The 26664-nt window shown below is 42.1% G+C and overlaps 1 protein-coding gene across 1 annotated transcript in view; it reads left to right on the top strand.

Annotated features, from left to right (window-relative positions):
• Positions 1 to 26664, top strand: part of CFAP20DC (CFAP20 domain containing) — a 204478-nt gene that overhangs the window by 44043 nt on the left and 133771 nt on the right. The window contains 3 exon segments of the mRNA XM_078152116.1: positions 15853 to 15967; positions 23885 to 23990; positions 23993 to 24040. Of these exon segments, the coding sequence (XP_078008242.1) occupies positions 15853 to 15967; positions 23885 to 23990; positions 23993 to 24040 (269 nt within the window).

Below are 26664 nucleotides of genomic sequence, written 5' to 3'. Positions count from 1 at the left end.
AGCTCTGGAGTTAATAAGAACAAAAACAATCCTGTCTTCAAATACCATACATTTGAATGGGTGAAACAACATTCATAAATCAGCATGTAAGATTTTTACTTATTTTTATTTCCTTTTTAATCTTTATTTTCTTATTTCTTTTTCTGAAAGCAATCAATGTAATCTTTTGATTAGCATTTTGTTTTCTGTGTTGAGAACTTCTAGGCAGTTTTGTTGTATTTTTTGTGTTATGGTGATCAGGTTTTTTGATTTGTCATATTCTTCTGGGAAACCTGTAATGCTTAAGTTGTCTCTGTACTTCCCATCTTTAAGATCATTATGTTTTATTTGTATAGAGATCATGGTTTGTTTTTTTAACATTATTACTTTTTTCTTCTCTTCTTCCAAATTGTACTTAACTTCTATGTATTTGTATTCCCAATTAGTTGTTTTCTCCCTATTTGGGGGGGAGAGTCTTGCCACTAGGGATTCAAGTTTTCCTATTTTTGAGTTATTTCTGCTTTGCAGGTTATCAGTTTGACTTTCATTACTTTCATTTCTCTCTTGAACCATTCTAGAACATCCTGCTATGGTTTCATTCTCACAGGGTCTCTGTCTACTTCATCAGCTGTTGATTCATTTCTCCTTGTCTTTCAGTATTTATTGATATATATTTGGATTTATTTAAATGTCCTGGAGTTTCTCTACTCTTCTGTTATTAATATCTTTTCTGTTGCTTGGTATGCTTCTGCTCAGGAGTTTTCTGCTGTCTAAAATCTTTGGAAATTTAAGTCTTTTTTTCTTTATAGTCTCCCTTTTTATTGATCATTTTCCGACTCCTTCCCTGTTAATGGTAGCGCTTCAAAAGATTGAGCCTCAAATGTGTCCCAGACCCCTACCACATTAGGGAATTAATTTTTCACTGGCCTCAGTCCCTACCCTGGGGGACTTCTAGAAGGGGCATAAGTGAATGCAGCTAGATCCTTCAACTGATCTTCATGTGACACAGCCTCACCATCCTGATTACTCTGTTCTGAATGCTTTCCAACTCATTGGTGTCCTCACTAAACTTTGGTGCGCAAACCTAAACACAGTAGTCCAGATGTGGTCTAACTAGCATGGAGTTCTAAGGAACTTTAACCTTGGTGTGCCTGGAAGCTGTATCTCCTTTCATGAATCCTTCCACTGCAGTGGGTTTTTTGACTCTCTGAAGCCTTTGCCAGTGCTGGTCACCATCTCTTCTTGAATCTCCTCTTCTCTCTAGGTTTTCATGACATCACTCTCTTCTGGTTCTCTTCCTACCTGTCTGTCTGTCTGTTCTTTGTCCGTCTCCTTTGCTGGATTTTCAGCTGGGCTATGCTCACTAGCTTTAGGTACCCCTCAAGGCTCTGTCCTGGCTCCTCTTCTCTTTTCCCTCCGTACTGTCTTGCTTGGTGATCCCAGCGACTTCCGTAGGTTCAGTTATCATCTCTGTGCAAATGATTCTAGATCAATATATCTAGCACTTATTTCTCTCCTAAACTTTAGTCCCACATCCCTTCTTGTCTTTTGGGCATCTGAAATTAGATGTCCCATAGGTATTTCAAATTAAGCATGTCCAAAACAGTATTCACTGTCTCTTGTTCCCAATTTTTCTATTACTCTACCTAAGGGTACCACGCATCTTTCTAGGCTAGCAGTCTTGATGGTCGTCCTCAGCTCCTCACTTACTTACTCCACATATTCAATCTTGTCTTTGTCAAACTATTTTGTAGTTACCTTGTTTCCCAGAGTTAAGGTCCAGCAAGCAGGCTATGTCCTGAGCTCAGCATAACAACAATCCTTTGTGCTCAGGATGATGTCACCTTCTGGCAAAGTGTATTGCTTGGACCAGCACCAGGTGTTCACTGAGGGATTTAGCTACTCTTTGTTCCCAGGGCTATCCATTACATGTTCACAGTCCCTTTTCCTTGTCACTGACAGGTACTGCCCTCCTGTTCTCGTCACAGAGCTCCGGTTCTGTACCTGGCAGAGTGTCCATGAGCCCTAAGACTTGAGACGGTGACTGTTCCCACAGGACCCAAGAATGCCTGTATTGTCTCAAGAAATGCCAACCATGAGAACTATCTCAAAATCTAAGAATGATTGTGTTGTGAGCCAAGCCCTTTTATGTATATAAGTGGCCCCAGCCTTAGCAGCCTTAAGCCCTCCTTCTTAGGGGAAAGGGGGGGCTTCTGTATGCATACATTATTTTCCTCAGTCTGAAATTAATTAAACTTCTGTTTGTATCCTGAGTTTCCTCTGTCTAGCCTACTCTGTTTGTTTGGCTCTGGTTTTGACACTTTCCACCTTCACTACAACTCTTGCATGTTCCCTGTTCTCTCCACTCACATGGCCACCAATGCTAGTACAGATTCTCATTGCCTCTCACCTGGGCTCTTGAAATCTCTGCTTCAAGTCTCTCCCTCTACACCAATCCATCCTCCACTGAGCTGCCAAAGTGATTTTCCTAATGTACAAGTCTCACCATGATGCTTCCTTTCCCCATTCAATTAATAACCATAGCTTCCTGTAAGCTCCAGAGTCACATATATTTTCCTGTGTTTGGCATCTAAAGTTCTTCATATCATCCTCTTCTTACCTCTCCAGTTTTCTTATATTTTATTCTTCTCTACATACATCTTTCCTACAGTAGCAGATGAGGACCTGGAATGGGTCATCAAAACATACTAGAATATTGGGATTCATGTTATTTTACAGATAAATACGTGCACATTAAATTTCCTGCCCTTAAAAAGTTTACTTTTTAATATGGGAGATAAACTTGTGTAATCAATTGAAATATAAAAAATACATAGTAAGAGATTGATGGTGATGATGGTGATGATAGCTGACATTTATATGGTGCTTGCTATGTGCCAGGCAGTGTGCTGAGTGCTTCACAACTATCATCTCATTTGCTCATGCTATTGTTATCATCCCTATTTTACAGATGGGGAAATTGCGACAAAGAATGGTTAAGTGACTTGCCCAGGGTTACACAGCTAAGCAAATGGCTGAGGCAGGATTTGAACTCAGGTCTTCCTGACTCCAGGTCTGGTGCTTACTGGCTGCCCAGGATAAATCCCTGTAAAAGAAACCAGTTGTACCAAAATGTAAGACATCATCTGTCTCCTTAATGTATTTCATCACACCATACTCAGCCTGATATTCTAGACACTTAGAATCATTTTTTAACCCTGTCTTCCTCATCCAAGGCCAAGGTGTTTGCAGTCCCTCCAACTTTTTGTCTTCTGGCTTGTTGCAGTGAAAGTTCTTTGCAGCCATTAGAGGTTGCAGCCTTGCAAGCTTGGAGTGTCTTCTGATTGGCCAACCTTGCTGTGGATGAATATTGAGCAGTATCAGTTTTGCTTGTCAGTTAAATTTGCTTCATCAGTTCTTTCAATTGTTAAGGTGGGATGGGAGATTCAGGAGTTTCTTCCTATGATTTTGAGGGTCTGATGTCATAAATATTGGAGATTAGCTAGACTGCCCAAATCTCCATCTGAGGTGGAGAAAGCTTTAGAAGTCTTTTCTTTTTCCCTTTGGCTATTTTGACTGCCCTTCCATTTCAGAATGGGAATTAACATCTGTGTTGCAGCAGCCATAGTGGGATGTCCCTAATCCATAGACCCACCAATTAGGAGGCTAATTCTAATATTATAGTTCTATTTTTATGATACCTTTTTTAATACAAATTTTCATTTTATTATGAATTTAAACAACAAATATGTAGGTTTCCACAAAGAGCAAAAAAAAAAAGCACCATACAGGAAACCATAAATCTTTTGATCTACAACTTGATATTTTTTAAAAAAGGATGTTAAATGTAACACAGTAGAGTCAACACTGTCCTGCTGGTCTGTGCCTCCTTTTGAACTTGCTTCTGTTCTGCTCTTTTTGTTTTTTAATATTTAATTGACCTTCTTTTCTCTTTTGTTTTTTTTTTTTCACTAATTACCCACCCCCTCATCCTTCCAGCTTCCCCTAAAAATAAGAAGAACATAAATAACAGCCCTCCTTTGTAACAAGTATCATAGAGCAAAACAAGCTCGCCCATTGATCATGTCTGAAAATCTGTATCTCACTGTGCGTCGCTGGTCTATGTCCTCTCTGCCAGCTGTGTTTCATCGTCATTCTTCTGGAAGCAGGATTGGTCATGGCTTATGAGAGTCCTAAAGTTGTTTCACATTCCGTGAGTGTGTAGAGAGACTTAATAGTGGAGTGTCCTTCTGGCTCTGTCTCTTCTCTGCTTGCCTTCTAGGGTTTTTTGAATTCTTCTCTTTCTCTGTCAGGGAAAAAAAGGCCCTTTTGTTTTTTTACCATTTCCCATAACCAAATTACAGTAATAAAACTTGATTCCTGAGATATACTGAAGATTAATGTGTTACCACATGAAACATTTTAAAATAGAAAAATGTATGAAGAATATTTTGTTATTATTATTAATAAATGTTAATGCACATAGAGTGTTCTTGAGCAACTTTGAAAGAAAATGGAAGAGGTGATAAAACTGCATTCGCAAATTTTAGTTTACAAGAAGACTAGGGTAATGCTATCACTCACCACAAACAGCTAATTTTTCTTTTCTTTCCTTACCAAACGTCTCTTTTTTTTTGCTTTCTTATTGGTTGTAGGACTGGAAAATTATTGAGAGGCCATCGCAGAATATTGGAACTAAATGTCATTGCCTTTGTTCAAATACAGTAATATTTGTCAGTGAATTTGCAGCCTTTAAAGTGCTGCCAGCTCTTATTAAAATTGTTTCCCCTTTTGTTTATGTCCTATGACATTTAAAAAGATTCAAGAGATGTAATTTCTGGGTAATTTAATCATTTTATCAATAATGCCAGCCTTTAAATAAATGGATGGTCATTTGGCCATCCCTCGTAGACCAAAGACAATCATGATGGCAGGCTTACGGGTTCCAGAGGCTGGCAGTCAACTCTGATTATTACAATGAAGGGCTAGACCTGAACTTTGATTATGTCATTTACTTCTTAGGTAACCCCCAGCCTTGGACAATCTATTCAAAGAGATTATCCCCATCCAAACCTGAGCAGAACACAATGGCTTCCTCACCTGGGTGGGGTCTGGATAGAGGAGAAGGTTAGCTCAACCTTCAGAGACTGAAGCCTTGAAATGAGGATAAAAGGAAAAGGGGGAAATCTGAATCTCCCCAAATCATTAGTTATTAATAATCATTTCTCTCAATCTCTACTGCTTAATTTGAGCATTAGCAAATAATAACAATTCTATAGTAACAATTACAAAACGATTATAATGAAACATTGGTGAGTGAAAATTAAGAGTAGAATTGACAATCTATTTCATTTTTACCTCATGGGATTTTCCTCAGATTTTGTATTTGTAACTCTTTCATAAAGAAAATATTTAAAATATAGCTATGTATCTCAACTATGTATGTTACATATCTTATGCATTCTAAGATGTGTTTTCTGAGCTAACTTGGAATAAAAATCATCTGTTGCCCCCACAGCTCTTTTGTTTTATGACATCTGTGGAATTAAAGTGTAGGAATACATGAGATTAAAAAATATTTATGACTTGCAAAAGAAAATTCCAAACAGCTTCCTTAATAAAAGTGTTGATTTGGGCTAGATCAGTTCACAGAGGTGACCCAATCATGCCATTATTCACAAATTAACATTTGGAATACTAAATGAAATATAAAATCACATTTACCTCTAGTAAAAAGTTGTGAAATCTTAGGATGCTCAAACATCCTATTGTCTTATTATTAATGTTTATTATTTCTTGGAACTCCTATTTAATTTCCTTTAGTTTCTTCTGCCTGAATTCCTTGTCTTGTTTTTTAGCCTGTTTTTAAAAAGATTCTTCCTATGTTAGAAGTACAATTCAAAAGTAACTAGTGAATGAGATCCCTGATAAGTGGGGAGAGCAGTTTCTGTCGAGTATGGGCAGTGAGTTAGAAGAAAGCAGGTGCAGGCAACAAGTGTCACCTGCTTTCTTTGGGAGTTGGGGGTAAAAGGGAGAAGAAGCAGCTTGAGGGGGATGGTAGACAAGAGATGAGGGATGGAAGGTACGTGCTGGTCATTTAGCCACCTCCTGAGTGGATACTACCTGTGTGCTGCGCTGAAAAAAAAGAGCCATCTCCTCTTAGAGATGCTATAACAAAAGAGGCAGTGGGGGATGGTGTCAAGAAGAGGAGAAGAAAGCAGCTCACCTTAAAGGGTAAAGGCTCTGTGTTCTCAGGAAAGTAGGAGGTGAGATCCTCTGTTGTGGAGAGGGTGGGAGTGAAGAGTGCTGGGGTGGGGATTGGGGATGGAAGAGAAAGTTTTACATAGGCTCTGTAAGGAGCGTGAGAGAGAATGAGTTAGAGAGGAGTAAAAGGATTGCCTTGCTGCAGGGAGGCCATCCCATTATAGTGGAGTCGGTCGCCATGATTTCTTCCTTGAGCTTTGGAGCTGGGAAGATCCTGGCACAGATTCTGTCTCTGATAGGGGCCGTATGATGATACACAAACCATCTAACCTTTGTGAGCCTCAGACAGCTCACCTGGTAGAATGAACTCCTGGAGGCCAGGGACTTTTTTTTCCCCTTTCTCTGTATACCCTGTGCTGGGCATTGTGCTTAATAAATGTTTGCTGACTTGAGGGTGAACTCAGAGCAGTTTTGAGCCCCAGTCTTTTCACTCCCCTCCCCACTTGAGTGTAGAAATACGTCCCAATTCTAACTCTTCAAGAACTTCCGTTAACTTCCCTCCCCCTGGCCCCCTTTTTCTTACACACCACACTCCATCACTCCCACTCCAGACATATTTACTGGCTCTTCCTCCATGCCTGGAGTTCCCTTTCCTCAGTTCTTATTAGTTGGCTTCCTTCAGGTCCCAGCTAAAAAACCACCTTCTACAAGAATCCTTTCTCAGTCTTCCTTATTCCTACGCCTTCCCTCTGAGACAGTATATCCCATCTGTGGCCTGTGTGTATGTGGTTTTCATGTGGTCTCCCTTATTAGATTATGAGATTCTGGGGATGAGGGAGTGTTTCTTACCTTTCTTCGTATCCCTGAGGTTTAGCACAGTTCCTGGCATGTGGTGGGTGCTTAACACATGTTTGTTGACTGGACTCCACTTGAATTGGAGTCAGTAGAGAGAACTGGGTTTGAATTCTGCTTACAAAACTAATTTTAAGAACTTGAACCAAGTTACTTACTAAGCCTGTCTACTGATCTGTAAAAAGGGAGAAAGGCTATCTCACAAGGTGGCTGTGAAGATCAATTAGGATGATATCTAGAAAGCACTTGGCAAGTCTGAAGGCCTTATTTAATGCCATTTATTACTACTGCTGACAGCTCAGCCTTAGTCTCCCACCTACCAAGTTATGTTTTCTTACTCACCAAATTACTTGTTGATACTGCCTTATTGATTGAAGACTGCCTTGGAGGAATCTGATTTTTGAAGTGTATGTGTGTGTGTGTGACCAAAAATTGCATTTTACAGTGATTTTTAGCAAGGACTTAATCATTTATATTGAATAAAATGGGCTTAGATTTGTTGTCCATCCTGGGGGGGGACAGGGAGGGGGGAGGGAGGGGGAACCTGAGGCCTCGAGGCCACATATGGCCCTCTAGCTCCTCAAGTGCAGCCCTTTGATTGAATCTAAACTTCACAGAATAAATCCCCATGATAAAAGGATTTGATCAGTAAAACTTGGACTCAGTCAAAAGATACCACCCAAGGACCCTAGGAAGCCACATGGGGCCTCGAGGCCACAGGTTCTCCACCCCTGGTTGAGTCTCTCTTCTTTTAGAAAATTAAAAAACTACTTAGATATCTAGATATCCAGTCCTGAAATATCTCTCCTTTAGACTTCAGGAAGCCTAAACATATACTTTGCAAATGACATTTGTAGATACCACGATGTTCTCTTATGTCAAAGACTCCCAGAAGCAAAACGACTCCCGGTCCTCTGTGTTTCTTTAATAAAAAAGGAAGCTCTGCAAATGGTTAATCTGCCTGTGTCAGGAATGTCACAAACCAAACTGGTGATTTTATGCTATTGCTGTAGAAACAGCAGTAAAAGAAATGGGTGTTAAACCTTTCTTTTAAATGGTCCAATTATTTTAGTCCTCTGGATATTTTCTGACAGATATTTTTACTTTTAAGGAAATGGGACACAGAGTGTGGCTTTTTTTTTTCTTCTCTACAAATAAAAATTTCTTGTGCAGAAATAGAAAATGACTAAATACTTGATTTTTATAATAATTATAAGAGTTTATCCACATCTTTCTATTTATGCAACTTGGAGGGGGTTGGTTTTATTTTTTAATTGAGCTAAAAAAATTGACCCTTAGAAAGGCAAGCTCCCTGGAATCACAATTTCAACTTGCTCTTAAGATGTCAGAGAAATAATTGCTAGAAATGTCCATTAAAAGACGTTAAATTGAACACTGGAGACCTTTGAGAAATCAAACCACAAAAATCATAGGGTTTATGATTCTATACAATGCAGCGGAAGAGCTAGTCACAATTATGCCAAAAGGAATCCTATGTTTATAAGTTTTTATCATGTTTATAACTCCATAAATTTGAAGCTAGAAGGGACATCAGAGGCCATCTAGTGACTAGAGGGTTGGACTGTCCAGTCCATTGATTCTCCAGATGAGGACGCTGAAGCCGAGGGCTTAGATGACTGACTTGCCCAAGGTCACACAGAGACTGAGCCTTAGAGGCAGGTTTGGAAGCCAGCTCGTGTGGTTCCATCATTCCACTGCCTTCTCTGATCATTAACATTGGAAAATACCTGTGAATAGGGAAAGAGCAATGTTCAGTGGCCTTATGGACATGAGTTAGTTTACCTTTCCAAAATAAGGAAATTTTTTTTCCTTCTAGGATTAAACCTTTCCCTCAGCACCTTGCTTCCCAAATGCTGTCTAATTCAATTAGGAAATACATTTATATTAATCAAAATCCAACCTATTTTCAGTGAAATTAAATTTTAAACTTTAAAATTTTATAAAACTAAAGCAAATTAAAGGAAATGTCAGTGTGTCCACTACTAAAATCACAGTACTTTCATCTATGCTATTTTTATTTCAAAACAAACACCAAACCTAAAATTAAATCTGTTTGTGCACATGCACACACACGTACATGCATGTCTGTGTGTAGGCGTGGGTGTTTCCTGCCTCATGCTTACTAAGCTTCAGTGATCACCCTTGGATTCCCGAGGACCCCTTCCTCTCCTTTTGTGGTTTTCTAGCCTTTTGCCACTGCACTGTTATCTGCAGCATGGCCTCCCTGGTTCTCAGATTCCTCTTGTGTGTGATTGTGGGGCTGGGGCTGGGGCTGATGGACTCTTCCAGCTCTTGATCTTGGACCCTCTGGCCATACCCCCACCATCTCCTGCCTCTCTTTGTACCCATGGACCAGTCACTTGGCTACTCGGAGCCTCAGGTGAGCTTTCTGAGAGGATCCTCACCAGCGGGCAGATGTCGGCCTCACTTTTGTGCACAGGTCATCTGGTCTGTCGTTCACAAGTATTTAGAAAGTACCATTTACATCCTTGCAGGTCGGGGTTGGTGCTGGGGCTACAGGAAACAACTCAGGAGAATTCTGCTGAAGGGGGCACACTGCATGCCCACCCAGGAAGTGCCAAATAACTGGGAAGGGCAGTGGGAGGGTGCAAGCACTGATCACTGGGGGGCAAGGAGAGGCCTGGCAGTGGTGCTTGAGCCTGGGACACAAAACAGAGTGTTGTGTGCAGAAAACAGAAAGAAGGAAAGTTTAATTAGAACAAGAGTGTGAGGGAGTAGATGAGATTAGTCTGGAGACAGAGATGGGTGCTGGTTGGTGAAGGCCTTTCATTGTCGCACCAAGGAATATAGATCTTAGAGGCAATAGGGAGCAGCAGTGGCTTGCAGTGGGAAGAGACGACAGGCAGAAGACTATGAGGCGGCTCAGGCAGGAGCCCCTGTGAGAGGTGACGAGGGCACGCGTGAGGTGGTCGTGGTGTGGGTGGAGAGGAGGCAGGCAACACTGATGTGGTGGCAGGATCGATGGGACTTGGCAGGTGGTTAGACGGGAAGGGGAACGGCGAAGAGTAGGAAATCACTCAGCCGTTGCAAACGTGAGCAGCTGAAAGCATAGTGGTACCTGCCCCAGAAATAGGATTGTCATGGAGATGGGCGCGTTTGTCGCGGCAAACTTGTGTTCTTACTACTTACCTTAGGTACTGGCTTCTTGGGGGGAGGGGCAGTTTTGGTTCTCTCTTTGATTGAGGAAATGAAAGCAAAGTAAGAGCTGCTCAGTGCTGCCCTCCTATGGGAGCAGAGAACCTGGCCTTCTTTGGTTTTCCCCATCTTTACCTGTGCACTTAAACGTTCAAATGGAGCTGTGATCTCACTGATGTTGACATTTCCCCGCACCAGTGCAGATCACAGTCCAGCCATGGTAGGTACGACCCGGGCAAGTTATTTATCTCTCTCAGCCTCAGTTTCCTCACCTGCAAAATGGAGATAAGAGTAGCACCTACCTTTTATAGTTGCTGTGAAGATTCCATGATTATATTTGTGTCAACTGCTTTGCAGACATGAAAGCCCTCTCTCTTTCTGTCTCCTTCTCCCTCTTTTTCTTTCTCTCTCCTTTTGCCCTCGCCCTGATTCTCCCCGCCCCTGTGTATGTGTGTCTGTGTGTGTGTGTGTGTGTGTCTGTTAGGCATTATTTATGAAATTTAACAAGGTAGCGGTAAAATTCTTCTATTTACTTGTGAACCCTTCTATACTTCCTTTTGTTTCTTGTGTGTATTTTTTAAAAATTTAGTGATGTTCTTTCTTTGGCATCCTCATCAGTCATTACCCACTAATTCACCCTCTCCTCTCCCTTTTCCCAGCAAATAGACGCCCTCCCTGGTAACAATACTAAAGCAGAACAAATCAACTCGTTAGTCATGTCTGAAAACGCACGTGCCGTGCATCCTTCTCCAGTCCCTCATCTTTCTTCCAAAGTCCGTGGCACCCACGCTTCAGCGTAGAAGTCTCCTTCAATCGTGCTTCGTCATTTTGATCAGACAGTTGGATTTTGTCCTAGTTGTTTTCCTTTATATCGTCGTGGGGATCGTGTCCATTGTTCTACTGGTTCTGCTCATTTCATTCCCCAGAAATTCACACGCTTTTTTCCTGTTTCTCTGAATCTGCCATGAGAAGAAGTGGAATACGGCTATTAAAGGGAACACAGCCAGGTGACTTAGGCGTGCAAGAACCACCCGTCAGCTGCTGAGGCTAGAGCGGTCCCAGGGGATCCTCGGCTCCAGAGGAAGGGGCCTAAGGAAGAGTCCAGAAAGCATCTCGCCCTGGTGAGGCTTGGGAAACGTCAGACCTGATTGATGAGGAATCTGAAAGAACCTGCTTCTCTGCTCACGTGTTTCCTTGCCATTCACAGCACCAGTTGATGTAGAGACTTAAACATCACATACACATTTAAGATTTCATACTAAAAGATACCACAGAAGTACATTGCTGTATCTTTGTGGTAGGGTATCAGTGATAACATTTTAAATACTGCATTACATAAGAATTGGTTATTTATTCACATTACTGAAAGATGGGCTCTCATATTTGAGAAATTGATAAGTAAAGTCATCAAAGAAAAAGAAGAAACATTTCAGCTTTAAGAACAAGTCAGCCCTTCAGCAGTGTGCCATCAGTCCTCCTCTTCCCCCAAGTTCATTCTAAGCCTGAAGAGAACATTAACAAATAATGGGAAGGGATTATACACACAGGAAGGAGCAAAGTGAAGAGGTAATCGGAGCCGATGAGTTCTTTCTCTTGGGTAGTTACCACTATTTATTCACATTTCTCCCTGCACATGCCATTGTGAGGGAAAAATAGTCAATCAAAGATGAAGATATAAAATAGAATTGAAAATTGAATTGAAAAGTAATTTTACTTTCAAATGTTTTGCAAATGTAGATGTTAAATGTGAGATGAATACAGTTAATGACCATAGCTGAGAGAGTTATGCACCTGCTGCTGATCACTAGAATATTATTATAAATGAGGTTGATTTTCTTGTTGACTACCTCATTTTTTCTCAACACGGTCTCATTACTTTTTCTATCATATGTCTGACCCTTATATATGAATACTCAGGTACAGAAATAAAAATATATTAACTCTCATGTGGCTTTAAAAATGCTTTTTTATGTACAAGAGAAGTAATGCCATTGCTAGTTTTCTTGGTGGGGAGGGGCTAGAAGGTAAAGAAAGAAAGACCCGGTCTTGCGTTGTTACTGTTTCCTGACAGCTTCACACTCCTCACCCCCACCCCAAGAAAGCTCTTGGCTCTTCCTGCGTGGTAGTTGGCCTTTTCTCTCCTATAAAGAACTAACTTTAAAACCCCCCAAGCTCTTCTAAATTCTAAATGAGCAGTTTAGCTGTCTTTGAGAGTGACTGCCTCAGTGACCTGACATTTCATTGGCGGTACTCCTTCCTCCAGTGTAGATTGCAGCTCCGCTGGGACCGCTAACAGGAAGTCTTTGACAGTTACTGTGGCCAAAAATTCCTCACTTGAGAACCATCACCAAATTAAACAAGTCTGATCCTCATACTGTAGATTTTCAATTCATTGTTGGACCCATAATTTTTTGTAACATATGTCTTTATATCCAGGGATAGGAAGCATTTTGCAGTGTTGTTGACATAACAAGATTTTATGACTTCTTTATTCAAAGAAAGAATAATCACTCACAACCATGTGTGGGATCTCCTGCCACTGCTGTCTTTTGCCATGTATATCACAACTTAGGGATTCTTCCATAGATTAGATTTTATTCATTTATGTTAATGTGCAACTTTAGATCAGTCTCTGTGAAGGCTGTGCCCTCCAAATTCAACATTTTGACCTCTTGGTTCTCCTTTTAAATTCTGTGTCCCTCTGCTTCACCCTGTGTCAGCTCTGGCCTTCATCCCCAAGCCTTTGCCACCTTTATCATCCAAAAAAGCATCTCCTTCATCACTTTGTCCTTCCTCTCTCTCTCTGTAGAGGATCTGACCTCCGGTTGTAATTATTGAGGAAATAGAGGCCAGCCACTAAGACAGATGTAATTGAATTGAATTTTTAGGCAATCAGCAAATATAAACCAGCTTCTCGTGTGCCAGGAACTGAGGTTACAAGGAGAAAGAATGAAACGATTCCTACTTGTCAGGATCTTCCTTCCTAATGGTAGAAGCAACACATAGACATACAAATATATATGAAGCATAAATATAACTCATAAAATACAAATATAGACTGAGCAGTGGGGATAAGGCCCTGGCAAGTCGAGAAAGGCTTCACTGCTTCTTAAAGGAGGAGAGGTGGTGGTGCATCGTGAGTGTGCAGAGGCGCTGGAATCCTATGTCGCGGGAGGCAAGCTTGGCTGAATCGCAAACATTTAGGAAGGGAAACGATGCCGGTGAGGTCAGAAAAGACGGTTTGGGGCCGGGGTGTGTGGAGCTGCTAGAGCTAGAAGGTGGAGCTCCCATTTTATTTTTCCCACCATCCTCTCTGGGCCTCAGTTAGCTCATCTGTAAAATGCAGGAGTTGGACTAAATGGCTGAGGGTCCCCCTTTGAGTTCTACTTCCTGTGATCCTGTGTGAAATATGTACGTCATGAATTATTGTGCAAAGTGACCAACACTGAATGAGGCACACAGCTGTGTGGACAGTGCCTTCTCTCTGCCCTTGATCCATTCACCCAGAGGTCTTTGTCGTGAGGCATTCTTACTTGATCCCTTCGGCTAGAGGTGACCCAACCCCTTCTCGGCTGACCTCATAGCACTGCATAACTTCATGTTGCTAACATGTTTTAATGTGGATGGCCCTGACCTGTGAGCCTGATTCCTTCCTCTTACTAGATTGTAAGCTCCTTGAGGGCACTCCTGCATCCTGTTTGTCTTTCTCCCAGTAACTTGCATGGTGCGTTGCACATGGCAGATATGTCTTAGGTTCCTGATGACAACCTGATGAGAGAGTTTGTGGAGGGAAAGCTCTCCTAAGGTTGGGTGTGGTGATGGGGCTGTGAGGGGAAGGAGTCAACAAAGGATACGTAGGGGAGCTGGCATGTGAGGTGGTAGAGTTTGAGAAGGAAGGCATGCTAAGCGTAGGGGGTGGTGTGAGCGAAGGCAGAGAGCAAAGCAAATTCCTAGGCTGAGGAAACGACAAGCAGACCAGTATTTAGTATCGCATATCTGAAAGAGAAAATAATATGAGCTAAGATTTGACCAGCAGTTTGTGACCAGATTGTGGAAGGCCTTGAATGCCAGGCTAAGGAGTTGGGGTTTCCTGAGTGGAGAGCAAGAAAGTAATGTCCTCAGCACTGCTTTAGAAGGATCCACCTAGCGACAGAGAGGCAGTGTTGACTAGTGCATAGATAGATGCCTTCGGAGTCTGTAAGACCTGAGGTTAAGTGCCACCTCCAGAATATACTGGCTCTGGGATGTGGTCACATCTCCTGCCTTCTCAGTACCCCGGGCACATCTCTAAGACTAAGTTGCAGAGAAGGTGTAGATGTCTATTGAGAGAAGGTGTTTACTGTTCCCAGCACAGGTGAAAGCAGAGGTCTGTTCAAACAAAATCTAGCAACTCTCTGTAGACTAAGTTTGTCTTTGATGTCTCTAGCCTTCTCTTTCTGTGCCCTTCTTTGTCTCTCCCTCACCTCGGCATTCCCTTTCTCCCTTTGCCCCAGTCCCCACTACAAACTGCTTTCATGAAAAATCTTATGAAATTTGTATGTGTTTGTCAGTGAGGTGGTTGCATTTTAAGCCCTTGCTCTGCAAAATGAAAGCATTAAAGAATGCCAGGCATCGTCAAGCAGGTGTGGAAGATCTTGAGGGGGCAACAGGTCTCTGAATTCATGCCAGCTGCTCGTTCTGCCGACAGCTGGACCAGCCCTACACTCAGATGTGAACATCTGCCCAATCAGAAGGAAAGAGAACGGGGACTACCAAAAATAGTAAGGGGATTTACAAATTGTTGTAAGATGATCAGGGTACTCTATAACTATAGGAAACAGTAGCTTTAAAAAGAACATATTTCTAATATTATAAAAACAATGGAAGAGAGATCTTTTAATGAGCTATTGCTAATTGTAGAAAATTGCCAGTGTAGTAGAAATAGGATGGCTAATAATGGGAGATGAATTAATCATTGCTTCTAGATTTAAAAAAAAAAAGATCCTGTAAGGAAATATTATTTCTCCAGGATAATGCTATGAGGCAGGTAGGGATATTGCCAGTTTTTGGGGTTACTACAAGAAAAAAGCCTCAGTACTCTTCAGGCAAACTGAATCTTTGTGTTCATGGCTGTGTTCAGTGAGGACCTGCAGAGTGAGCAGTAAACAGATCCATGCTCATTCAGGGTTGGAAAGGAGTTCTACTTACCCTAGAAGGGAAGCCAGCCAGACTGCTTTTGTGTCTGTGTTGAAACAGGTTGGACAACCTATAGAAAACAAGCGGTCCGTTTTCCTGTGTAGTAGATAACAGTGTGTCCCAAGGTAGCACAAGCTTAAGGGCCTGGAGCAAGTGTGATTATTAAAGGCCCAGTGATGTAGGTTGAATTCTTTCATAGACTGTAAAAATCTCATATGGAGTCCCGAGATAAATTAACATCCTAAGTGAACTTAGAGCTGCATCCTTGTTGGCAAGTTTGAGTTGAATATATCATTTAATATAATTAATAATCATATGAAAAGGTAATCCTTAAGTTCCACATTAGCTCCCTGTCCCTATGAAGAGTCACTTTATAAATTGTACCATATTTTACGGGGTTTGTAATGGATTTTCCAAAGGTGGTGGTTGATAAATATTTCTTATTCTTCTCCATTTTTTTTTCAGGATAACTGATTTAGGGAACATTAAAAGAAGATTGTATTTATCAACAGTCCATAAGGAGCTTTCTGCAACCCCTCTCCATGCAAAAATTCCACTTTTTATGATCAAGCGCAAAATTGTAAGTATCTTTCAATTGGTATATAACTGAAAAAACCATTTGCATCTAGTGCTAGAAGTTCTTAAATTTTAAAAAATATGTTTGAAGGAGTAAGGCCTTATAAATTGCTCTGATCCTCTTGTATAAAGGAATTTTGTTTGTTCAGTGATTTCTAAGAATTAAATTGTATGTGTTACCATAATTAGGAAGGAAGGAATTTAATAGTCCCTTAATTTGTAGGTTCATATAGCAACCTTTGTTAGTTAACATTTTGTTAATATAAAAATTTTGTTGAAGTAAACATTATTCTTTGTCTGAATTCAGCAGAGTATATATACCTCATTATCTAATGAGATCAATGTTGTCCTAGTTGTGCCCCTTAATATCTAGTCTATGCCCATAAAGGTCCATAAATAATACTTGTGTTATGAAACATCCAGTGGGATTCAGGCAAACCCCTAGTTGGCTGCAGTAAACCTCACTGTTTATCCAGCAGATATTTTTTGGCTATAATCACGTGGGATCCCTTTGCCACCCCTGCCAGCCCTAGTGAACATGGAGTAGGTTTTGAGTAAATAATGGTTGAATTAGAACCAAAGTGAATGTTCTAGAAAGATGACATGGGCACTCCACCTACCTGTGCTGGTTTGTAGTTTGGCTTTCATTCTCAAAGAGGACTATGACTTCAGGGAGATGATGATGTGACTTGCAATTGACTTTGATTTGAGTGAGGGAAGGCTGTGCAAAGTCACCAGCCTCACTTTTTCCTCCAGAGCCATCTGAGTCCAGCAGCCAGATTTCAGTCAGGATGACAGGAGATGGCCCAGGATGCAGTGGCAGTCCTTGGCCTTTTAAGTGAAGGTCTTTTCAGGTTTCTCACTTTGAGTGAGGCAATGTCCATTCAGTGAATAGGCCTCTTTAAGAACTGAGTCAAGGGATGCCCCCTTTAATTAAAAAAAAAAAATCAAACTGGGAGGGGAAGACCCTCAGGGTTGCTGGCCAAAAGAGAAACAGTTAAACACAGGACTTCTCTTTGTGCCCTTCAAAGACAGGGAGAGATTTTAGCAGCAAGTGTCTTGTCTCATGACACCTTGAGAACAGTGATCCCTCAAAGGCCATAATGGTTGACCATGTGTCTACTGATTTGTCATTATTTCTTGTATTAGATTTAATTTCACGATTGATATTTGTGGCAAATCATTCAGCTTTTAGTAATGAGGCTTCCCATACTGACTTCTCTGTATTTGCACTTTCATTTTTCTAGTATAATATCACAGTTTGTGTGCCCATTCCCCAGTCATCTGTATTGTTTCTCGTTTTTTACTGTTACAGAAAGTATCACTATAAATATTTTGGTGCATCTAAGTCATTTCTTTCTGCCTTTGACCAGCCTGGGGTGAATGCCTAGTCATGCAGTCCCTGGGTCAGAGGGTATGGGCATTTGGGTCCCTTTCATAGTATCACTCCGGGTTGCTTTGCAGAATAGCTGGAGCAGTTTAAAGCTCCAACAACAGGAGGTCATTATGGAACTTCAGGAGAAGCTCCTTGTCCGCGTGCAGATCGGCCTCTGCTCTGCAGGTTGTAGCCTCACGTAGTTGTCTAGGAACACTGCAAAGTTCAGTGGCTTATCTGGGGTCACCCAGCCACAGAGTGTGAAGGCGGGTCTGTGTGACTGAGGCAGATTCTGTCCGCTGTGGCTGCAGCCTTACTCATCTGAGCCTTGACCTCCTCTCCCTTTGCTTTGTCCTGTTTTCATCTCATTCCTTTCCACAGCTTTAACTACCATCCTGCTCAAGTGATTGCCAGAGCTCTCTCTCTCCCCAGCCCTGACCTTACTTCTAGGGTTTACTGACCTGTGCGTATCTTTAGTACACATAGTTACCTGAATTTTGTGCCCGCAATTCAAACCACACGTGCTTAAAAAGAAATGTATTATCTTCACCCTTAAACTTCTTGCTTCTTCTCATTTCACTCATTCTTTTGGGGCAGTACCTTCCCCCTTCTCCTTGTTGTTCTTCAGCCCTCATCCTGTGCGATTCTTATCCCTATCCTCCGATAAACTCCCCATGGGGATAGTTTACAGGCTAGGGGCCTTCCTCTAGGGTCTTTTACCACTCTGTCACCGCCAGTGCTGAGCTCAGACTATTCGTTTCTTGCGTTTCTTGTGAGTTTAGACCTGAAAGACCCCTTAAAACCGTTGGTCCTAGTGACCTTTGTCTAATGTAACAGTTACTTTGCAGATGAGGAAACTGAAGCTCAGAGAGGTTGTATCTTATCTAGTATCATGTGGATGATAAATGGCAGAGCTAGGATTTGAACCCAAGTTCTTTGATTCCAAGTACCATAGTCCACTTCACTTTTCAGTTAGATTTCCTCTTTGTTATCTCATGCTACTTCATGCACACAAATCATCATTGGTAACTTACTGCTTCGGACTTTTTCCAGTTTCTCCATTCTCCCTTGAACGCCTGTGTTTGTGATTCTTTGGAGACTGTGGTATCTCACGGTTCATCATCATGAGGTATTTGGGAGACTGTTACTGTTAAGATCAATTGTGAGTTGAGTCTGTGTGAGCAGCTGGGAATCACTAAAGTCATTATGTCATTTTCCAGATGCAGTGGCTTCCTCTTAGCTAATTCTGTGCTTGGCTCATTTGCGCTCTGAGGTCAGTGCCTGCCCAAAGTCATCTGGACAATACATCTAATTAACCCACTTTGTTCTTTCCTGTGGCTGGTTAAGCGGATTTCTTTTAAATGGTGATTATTTTCATTGAGGGGACCCTAACATTTTCTGGGGCTTGATGCAGTCAATATAGTATCATCTGAAAAAGGAACATCTAGAAGGAAGACTATATCATTTCTAGGGAATTTCTCCGTGTCATAGGTGACCATCTTTGGGAATTTCTCTATGACACAGGCGATCCTCTTTGTGATAAGCTATAGTTAGAGCCATTATTTGTGATATTAAGAGTTTCCCACGTTCAGCACGTCTCAACTCAGTTCTGAGATTCCCTTTTAGAACTCTAGTCTCTCTTGTGAGCTCCAGTTGCATTCTAGCATCCACCTGTACTTGGAGCAGCTGGGTGAAACACTGGATAGAACTTCAGCCTGGAATCAGGAAGAACTGATTTCAGATCTGGCCTCAGATACTTACTAGGTATATGATCCTGGGCAAGTCATTTAACCCTTTTTGCCTCAGTTTCCTCATCTATAAAATGAGCTGGAGAAGGACATGGCAAACCACTCCACTATCCTTGCCAAGAAGACCCCAAATGGAGTCACAGAGATTCAGACACAACTGAAACAATTGAGCAACAACAAATCTGTTTGCACAGATGAAAATGGGTGCCCGCAGACATCTCAAGTTGAACATGTCCAAAACAAAACTCAGTGTGTTTTCCCCTAAACCCACCCATCTTCCTGACGTCCCTGTTACTGTCAAGGGTATTACCGTCCTTCTAGTCAACAAAGGTCTTACGATCAGAGTTGTTCCTCACTTTCCTTCATCGGTTGCCAGATCTCGGTGATTCTGTCCCCATGTCTCTTCCATCCAGCCATTCTACCTAGGCCACTCCCCTGGCACAGGTTCTCATTACTTCTAGCCTCCTGGCTTTTCTCCCTGCCTCAAGTCTGCTCACTCAGGTCCATCTTACACCCCTCTGCCAGAGGGAAAGTCCTAAAATGTGTCTGACCGTGCTTCGTGTTTCATCTCTAAAATGGGAATAATAGCAAAAAGAATAATAGCAGCAGCCTCACAGGAGTTGTTGTGAGAAACAAATGAGACGATCTCTGGAAAGGTCTTTGTGAGCCCTGAACTGTTAAACAAATGTGCATGTTGGGGATGGCGAGGACGTCCTGCCCCTTCACCCAAGAAGCTCCAGGTGTTAATACAAACTCTTCTGTCTGGTGTTTGAAGCAGTTTGGCTCCAGCCTCCCCTTCTAGGCTCATTACCCATCATTCTCCTTTGTATGCTCTGTGATCCAGTCAAGCTGATTGACTTGCTATTCCTCCCCCGTGAAGTTCCATCTCTCCATCCAGAAGCTTTGCCTTTGCCCAGGCTGTTGCCCATGCCTAGCATGTACTCTCTGGCCTATTCTACCTTTTGGAAGACCCAGCTTCCTTTGAGGCTTAACTCAGGTGCCACCACATACAAGTAGGCCTTTCCTGATCCCTCTAGTGGCTGATATCTCCTGCCCCCAATTACTTTATGTCTATATGTGTTTGTTGTCTTCTCTATAAGCTCTCTGAAGCAAAGGCTCTTTTGTTTCTGTTTTTATTTCTAAGGGCATGTACAATACCTGTCGCATGGTAAATGCTTAATAAATGCTCATCAATTGAGTGGGAAAAATCAACATAATATGTAGTTGTATATTAATAACTCTGATCATTTGTCAAGCCATTGGCCACTTTTTTTTTACTTAATCCTGGATTATATTGCCAATATATTTTAAGCCATCTCCTCTACCTGCCTTTGCATTAAGGTCAGTAGGTAAACAGTGAATGTGAGGCAGCATGGCAGAGTCAAGAAAGCTGGCCTTGGAATCAGAATGATCTGGGTTCTAGTCCTACCTCTTCCATATACAGACTTCATGCCCTTGGGCAAGTTATTTAACCTTTCAGACCCCCTAGGATATCTTCTAAGACTATAAATTGGAGAGAGGGTACTGGCAGAGGAAATTTGTCTCCATGAGTTCCCTACCCAGCTGAAAATCACAGGTTCAGTCCAAAACAAACAAACAAAAATTTGTATGTATTTATTAATGTGTACCTTGTATCCCCAAACAGAATTTGATCTCCTTGAAGGCAAAAGTTATTCTGTTTTTCTAAGACCTTTATGACTAGATGTGTACATGTTGTAAATATTATCTCCTTCAATAGACTGTAAATTGCTTGAATGCAGGGACTGTTTCATTTTTGTTTTTATAGCCCCAGTAATTTACACAATTCCTGAAATATAGTAGCAGTTTAATAAATATTTGTTGACTGACTGATTGATTTGGTGTACTCAGATAATGCTGCAAACACAAGTCAACATTGTTCGTCCTTGCAAGGACTCATAGTCATTCCTAGAAGGGTATTCTGGGTATGCCTACATACCCTATGTCACATGCTTCCATTGGTCCTTCTCTTCCCTTGCCATGGGAAATGGTACTGAAATGTGGTTCCAGCACAACATTCTGGTTGTACCTACACAATGATCTATATAACATTAAACATCAATCTCAGATAGTTGCAGATCAATAAGTCAAGCTTTTATTGAGTATCTGCTGTGTGTCAAGCACAGAGTAGATACTTAGTGAGCCCTGGTGACACCAAGACAACCACGAAACAGCCCCTGATCGTAGGGAGCTAACAGACAGCAAGTAACCCTGGACGGAAAGGCACTGACATCTGGTGGGACCAGCCAGGACTGTTGTCCTTGCCAAAAATGGCACTTGAGCCAACTCTGAAGAGAAACCAAGGATTTCCACGTGGTAGGAAGAGAGGAGGGAGAACATTCTAGGCCTGAGAGACAGTAAGCACCAACCATAGAAGGTGGGAGACAGTTCAAGAGCAGCGAGTCACTCTTCTGAGTGATCAGAGGGGGCCAGTGTAAGGAGACCGAAGAGGAAGGAAGGGACTAGCCATGTGGTGAAGAGCTCCAGGTGCCAAATGGATCTGTGAGAGCCCCTAGAATTTACTGAACAGAAAGAGGGGATGTAGTAAAACGTTACTTCAGGAAAATCACTGGTAACTGAGTGAAGGAGTGCAGGGAGATTTGAGGCAACAGGATCAGTGAGGAAGCTAACATAATCCCCGGTTGAGAGCTGAAGAGGGCCTACACTAGGGGGATGGCTGTAGGACATAGAGAGGAGAGGGCATAGGCAAGAGATATTTGGGAGTTGGAAAGAACAAGATTTGGCAGCTGACAGGAGGGGAGTAGGAGGACTCAAGAATAACACCAGGAGTTCAAACCTGGTGACCGCAAAGGAGGTGTGTTTGAGATGTCTCCATGACCTCTAATTTAAACTGTCCTATGAGTAGTTTGTGATGCAGGATTGGGTCTCTGAAAGAAGTAGGACGAGACATCTATAGATATCTCTCTATGTATATATATGGGAGTCATCTGCAGGGAGGTAATAATCGAACCCATGGTTGCTGATGAGGTCATCGAGTGAGTGAGTGTGGAGAGAGAAGAGAGGAGGGCCCAGTGCAGAGTTTTGGGGTACACTCACAGTTATTGAGCATGACATGAAAGATGCCATATGATGATCCAGCCAAGGAGACTGAGAAGGAGCCTCCAACAGGTAGAAGAAGCAGAGGGAGAGAGTAGTGTCATGAAAACTGAGAGATGAGAGAATATTAAGGAGCAGAGACTTCTGAGAGATCAAGAAGGATGAGGAGGGAGAAAAAAGGTCATTAGAGTTGAAACTGAAGCTCTCCTTTTGTGAGAGCAGTTTCTGTTGAGTAATGCATTTGGAAGCCAGATTGATGAGAGTATGAAAAATGAGAGAAGAGAGAGTGGAGGCACCCTGTGTAGATGGCGAGGAGAGAGAGAAGACTATTTTCAACCTCATCCTTCTGCCCCATTCTTTGCCTATTCCCCCTCCTTAGATCTAATGCATAATATACTTCAGACACCCTGAGAGGTTTTAACATCAAGCTCCCCCGCAAAGGTACAGTTCTCAGTTCTCAATTCAGTTTCATCCATTGATTGCCTTTGATCTGTTTAAACTCCACTATGTGCCCAATAAGGCTCGGGACCTGTACTTGTCCCAATCCTGAACACTATCACCTTGGAATCTTAATCTTATCCCAAAGGTACAGATATTAGTATGGCCCTTTTAGAGATTAGGAGGTGGAAGCAGAGATTAAGAAGCTTTCCTAGGTAGACATTGAGTAACTATGAGAGACAGGGCTTGAACCCAGGTTTCCCAACTTTCCCACCCCATCATATTACTCAGATAATCAGATAATTTAGAATTGACTTAGATTTTCAATGTAGCAGCAGCCTCATCTTACATACATAATGTTTATAGATAGAAATGTTGCAATTTTGTATTGTAGAATGACAGTAGTTGTAAACTGTGACGAATTAGCACAATAATATAATTTGTGCTTTTATATCATCACTAAAAGTCCTAGTTTCATAAAAAAGGTATTGACACACATTGCTTAAAATCTTTAAATATTAAATACTACTTCTGTATAGCCGACGCCCAGACACTGGGCCTTTATGTGCCCCCAAGTCCTACAGGGTTCTTAACATTGTAGGTAAGTGATCATTTTCTTCTTTTCCTTTACACAGCCAGGCCATTTGGAGACTTTGTTTAAGGAACTATTTTTGTGATTGTTGGATGGAGAACATTTAGCTTCAGTACCAGCTGGCCGATACCAAGCACCCTTACAAAGGGTTAGAAGCAATCTATCCCTGGGGTGCATGCAGTTGGTTATGTGATTACAAATAGCCACTTTTGACCAGAATTTAAAGCCTGATTCTACTCCAGTACTTGTGTTTTTACGTGGTTGTAAGTGAAAAACTTAACAAACTAGGCCTTTTGCAGGAACGTTTAACTATTTACCCTTTACTTTCAATATGCGAATGGTCAAACGTGTCTGTAAATAGCTTCCCAATAGCACCATATCTCTGTATCCAGTTTTATTTCCCAAAGTTCATTGGGGCTAAGCATAATGAAGGAAGCGTTCATAGATGACCCATTGGTGGTCGGATTTACAATTATCAAGACTTTGTTTCACACAGAGACATAAAGAAGAAAATGGAGGCTGTTACTTAGGTCATCATCTTGACCAAAATTAAGTGGGGAGAAGGTGGGGATTTTTGGTTCTTTGAAGTATCTCAGTAATTGCCTCTATTCCATTTTCTTCACTTTGGGTTTGTCATTGTCTTCAGTGCATCTGTGATTAATAACATCTCTGTGTTTGGCCTCTTTGTTTCAGTGGTGCAATCTGTGCATTGACTTGGTGGCCTTCACGAGTGACATCTTCAAGGGAGCCGTGTTCCAGTCTTTGGACGGAATCATTGTCTCGGCACACTGCAAGCTCCGAGGATCTTCACGCTGAAGTCCAGACCTCGAGACACTGTTGACGGAGATGGTGCGTTTGAGCAGACAGCACCCCAAATCTCTCTCCTTAGTGGGTTGTTATCCAGTCAGCCAGGCCTCTCATCTAGCTAGGTAGGGGCAGTATTACCGGAGGAGTGCGAAAGCGGATCCCTGCCAGGGTCCCATTGCTTTCTTTCCATACTTACCTAAAGCATTTCACAGCAGGTGAGCGTGTGTACAAATAGACAGGGATATTTCTTTTCTATCTTAAAACTTTTTCCTGAAGTTAGCAGCTATTCTAATATTTTGAACATCTTTATATACATTTTTAGGAAATCATTTGAGAGAGAGCTTATTTTCTATTCATGCTAAAATAGAAAAGGCTTGGGGTTTCTTTTTCCCTCCAAAATTGCTGCAGAGGAAAGTATGTGACGTTGACGCGCTCGTTGTGGTTGCCTTCGCGCCTGGGGCCCGCGCGCTCTCACGGTTCTGCTTCAGCTGCTTCAGGCAAGAGAACTGTTACAGATACTTAGTGCCATGCACTCCCCACAAACCACTGGCCGGGAGACTGGAACCTGCAGAAGAAATAGCAGCCGCAGTAGGTGGTGATAGCTGGTGTAATAGCAGCTGCCGTGTAGACAGGCTCGTCAGGTTTGCCAGCCCTTCGAAGGGCCTACTCACATTTGATCACCGCAGCAACCCCCAAGGAAAGGGGGACAAGTACTTACCTAGGACTCTAGTTAGGCCACTACAGAGGTGAATTTCAAACTGGGGTCTCTGAGGACTCTGGGTTCATCATTCTTTCTCATATCCCAGGTTGCCTCCCTTGTCATTTTCCCTCTAGCATTCCTTGGGTAAAACTGTATGGAATAATCAGTACTTAATAAATATGATCTGGTCATGAGAAGTGAAGAATTTATCACATCAATAAAGAGGAATGATAATACTGATTGCAGGTACTACTAGTCTTCAAGTGATGTGGTACGTTGGCAGGAATGCTGGGTCTGGAGTCAAGGATCTGGATTCCAAGTCTGACTGTGCTTTCACTATCTGTGGGATCTTGGGCAAGTCACTTAAGGTCTTGGGGGGCCTCAGATTCGTCATTTCTGCAATGAGGAGTTGGACTAGATGCTGTTTAAGGTCTCAGAAGGCTTTGATCCCATGGTCATGATTTCATTGAGTGTACTCACTCAGTTTTGACCCTTGCATAACTTACTTGTTTTTTTGTTTTTGGTGTTTGCCAAGACCAAAAATATCATTCCATGGTGGCCAGCCTTTTGGTGATAGGCTTCCCTGTATTTAGCTAAACTGGATACTGGTGCCAGCCAATCTTCAAAGCCTTTCTAACTTGGTAGAATTCTTTTTTTTGTTGTTTTTTGTTTTTTGTTGACGAGGCAATTGGGGCTAAATGACTTACCCAGAGTCATACATCTAGTGAGTATTATGTGTCTGAGGCCAGACTTGAACTCAGGTCCTCCTGACTCTAGAGCTGGTGCTCTATCCACTGCTCCCCCTAGCTGCCCCACCTGGTAGAATTCTTTCCCCACCTTGGCTGATCCAGGGTCGCCCTCCTCGCATTCCCCAACCACCAGGATGAGGCATCAAAGTAGGATTTTAAAAGAGAAAGTGATCTCATTCGTTTTGTTATGATTTAGGAAATCATGTTTTTAAAGCTATTTAAGATCCTCTTCAAAGGAACTAAGCAATTGTGAAATGTTCCGTTTGGTCATGTATTTGGGATGGAAGAAAGCAGCAGGTGTATGGAAATCATTCATAGTCTGATGCTCTGCCTTCCTTATGGGGTGGGGAAGGCCCTGAGTCACTCACCCTAGGATCCTGTTCTGTCCCCTAGGCTTTCTAGCCAACACTGTTCACCTTTGGCTCTAGAAAGAGCGTGACCCGCTATCCAGATCATCTGCATAAATAATCCATTTCCCTTTCAGGAGATGACGTGTGCTTGACGGAAACTGCCCGTGTGTACATGCTGCATCTGCTCCCCTTAGCGTACCTGCTTTGATGGGTTACATGTGATTTAGGGAGAAGATTGTCACGTCTGAGTTTTTATGGAGTGTTTTCTAGGTGGTGACAGCTGAATGAAGGCCCCACCAGCTAATGAAAAAATCAGAGAATTGACAGTGACAGTTACTTTGGACTGCTCTCATGTTGTTGTATTTACATATAGGATCTCTGCCACCTCAGGATGAATTGTAACAGCTCTGATTTTTAGAATAGACAGTAAATAAACAAAAGATGGCTTAGGGGCCTTGAAGACATGACGATTGTGCTTCAGATGGGCGTGGACCCTGGTTCAGTTCTGTTTAGTTAGGTGAATCATCCCTCTCCAGCAGTCAGAAAAATGACCAGTCAAGGAGTTTTCGGGTTTGGTTTTATATGCTAGAATTTGTGGAGTGTTTTCTTTTTTTCTTTTGGGGAGGGAAGGAAGGAGTCATTTAACTTCTCCTCCTCATTTTCTTAGGTGGCTTAGTGGATAGAGCACTAGGCCCGGAGTCAAGAAGATGACCTGAGTTCAAATCCGGCCACAGACACCTATTAACTGTGTGACCCTGGTCAAGTCACTTAACCTGTTTGCCTTAATCTACTGGAGGAAAAAAAATGGCAAACCACTGCAGTATCTTTACCGAGAAAACCCCTTGGCTGCATAGTAGTGGTGTGCTA

Source organism: Phascolarctos cinereus, unplaced genomic scaffold (assembly GCF_003287225.1).
Source record: "Phascolarctos cinereus isolate Bilbo 61053 unplaced genomic scaffold, phaCin_HiC Scaffold_4;HRSCAF=312, whole genome shotgun sequence".
Taxonomy (NCBI): domain Eukaryota; kingdom Metazoa; phylum Chordata; class Mammalia; order Diprotodontia; family Phascolarctidae; genus Phascolarctos; species Phascolarctos cinereus.
This window is presented reverse-complemented; position numbering and strand designations above follow the sequence as displayed.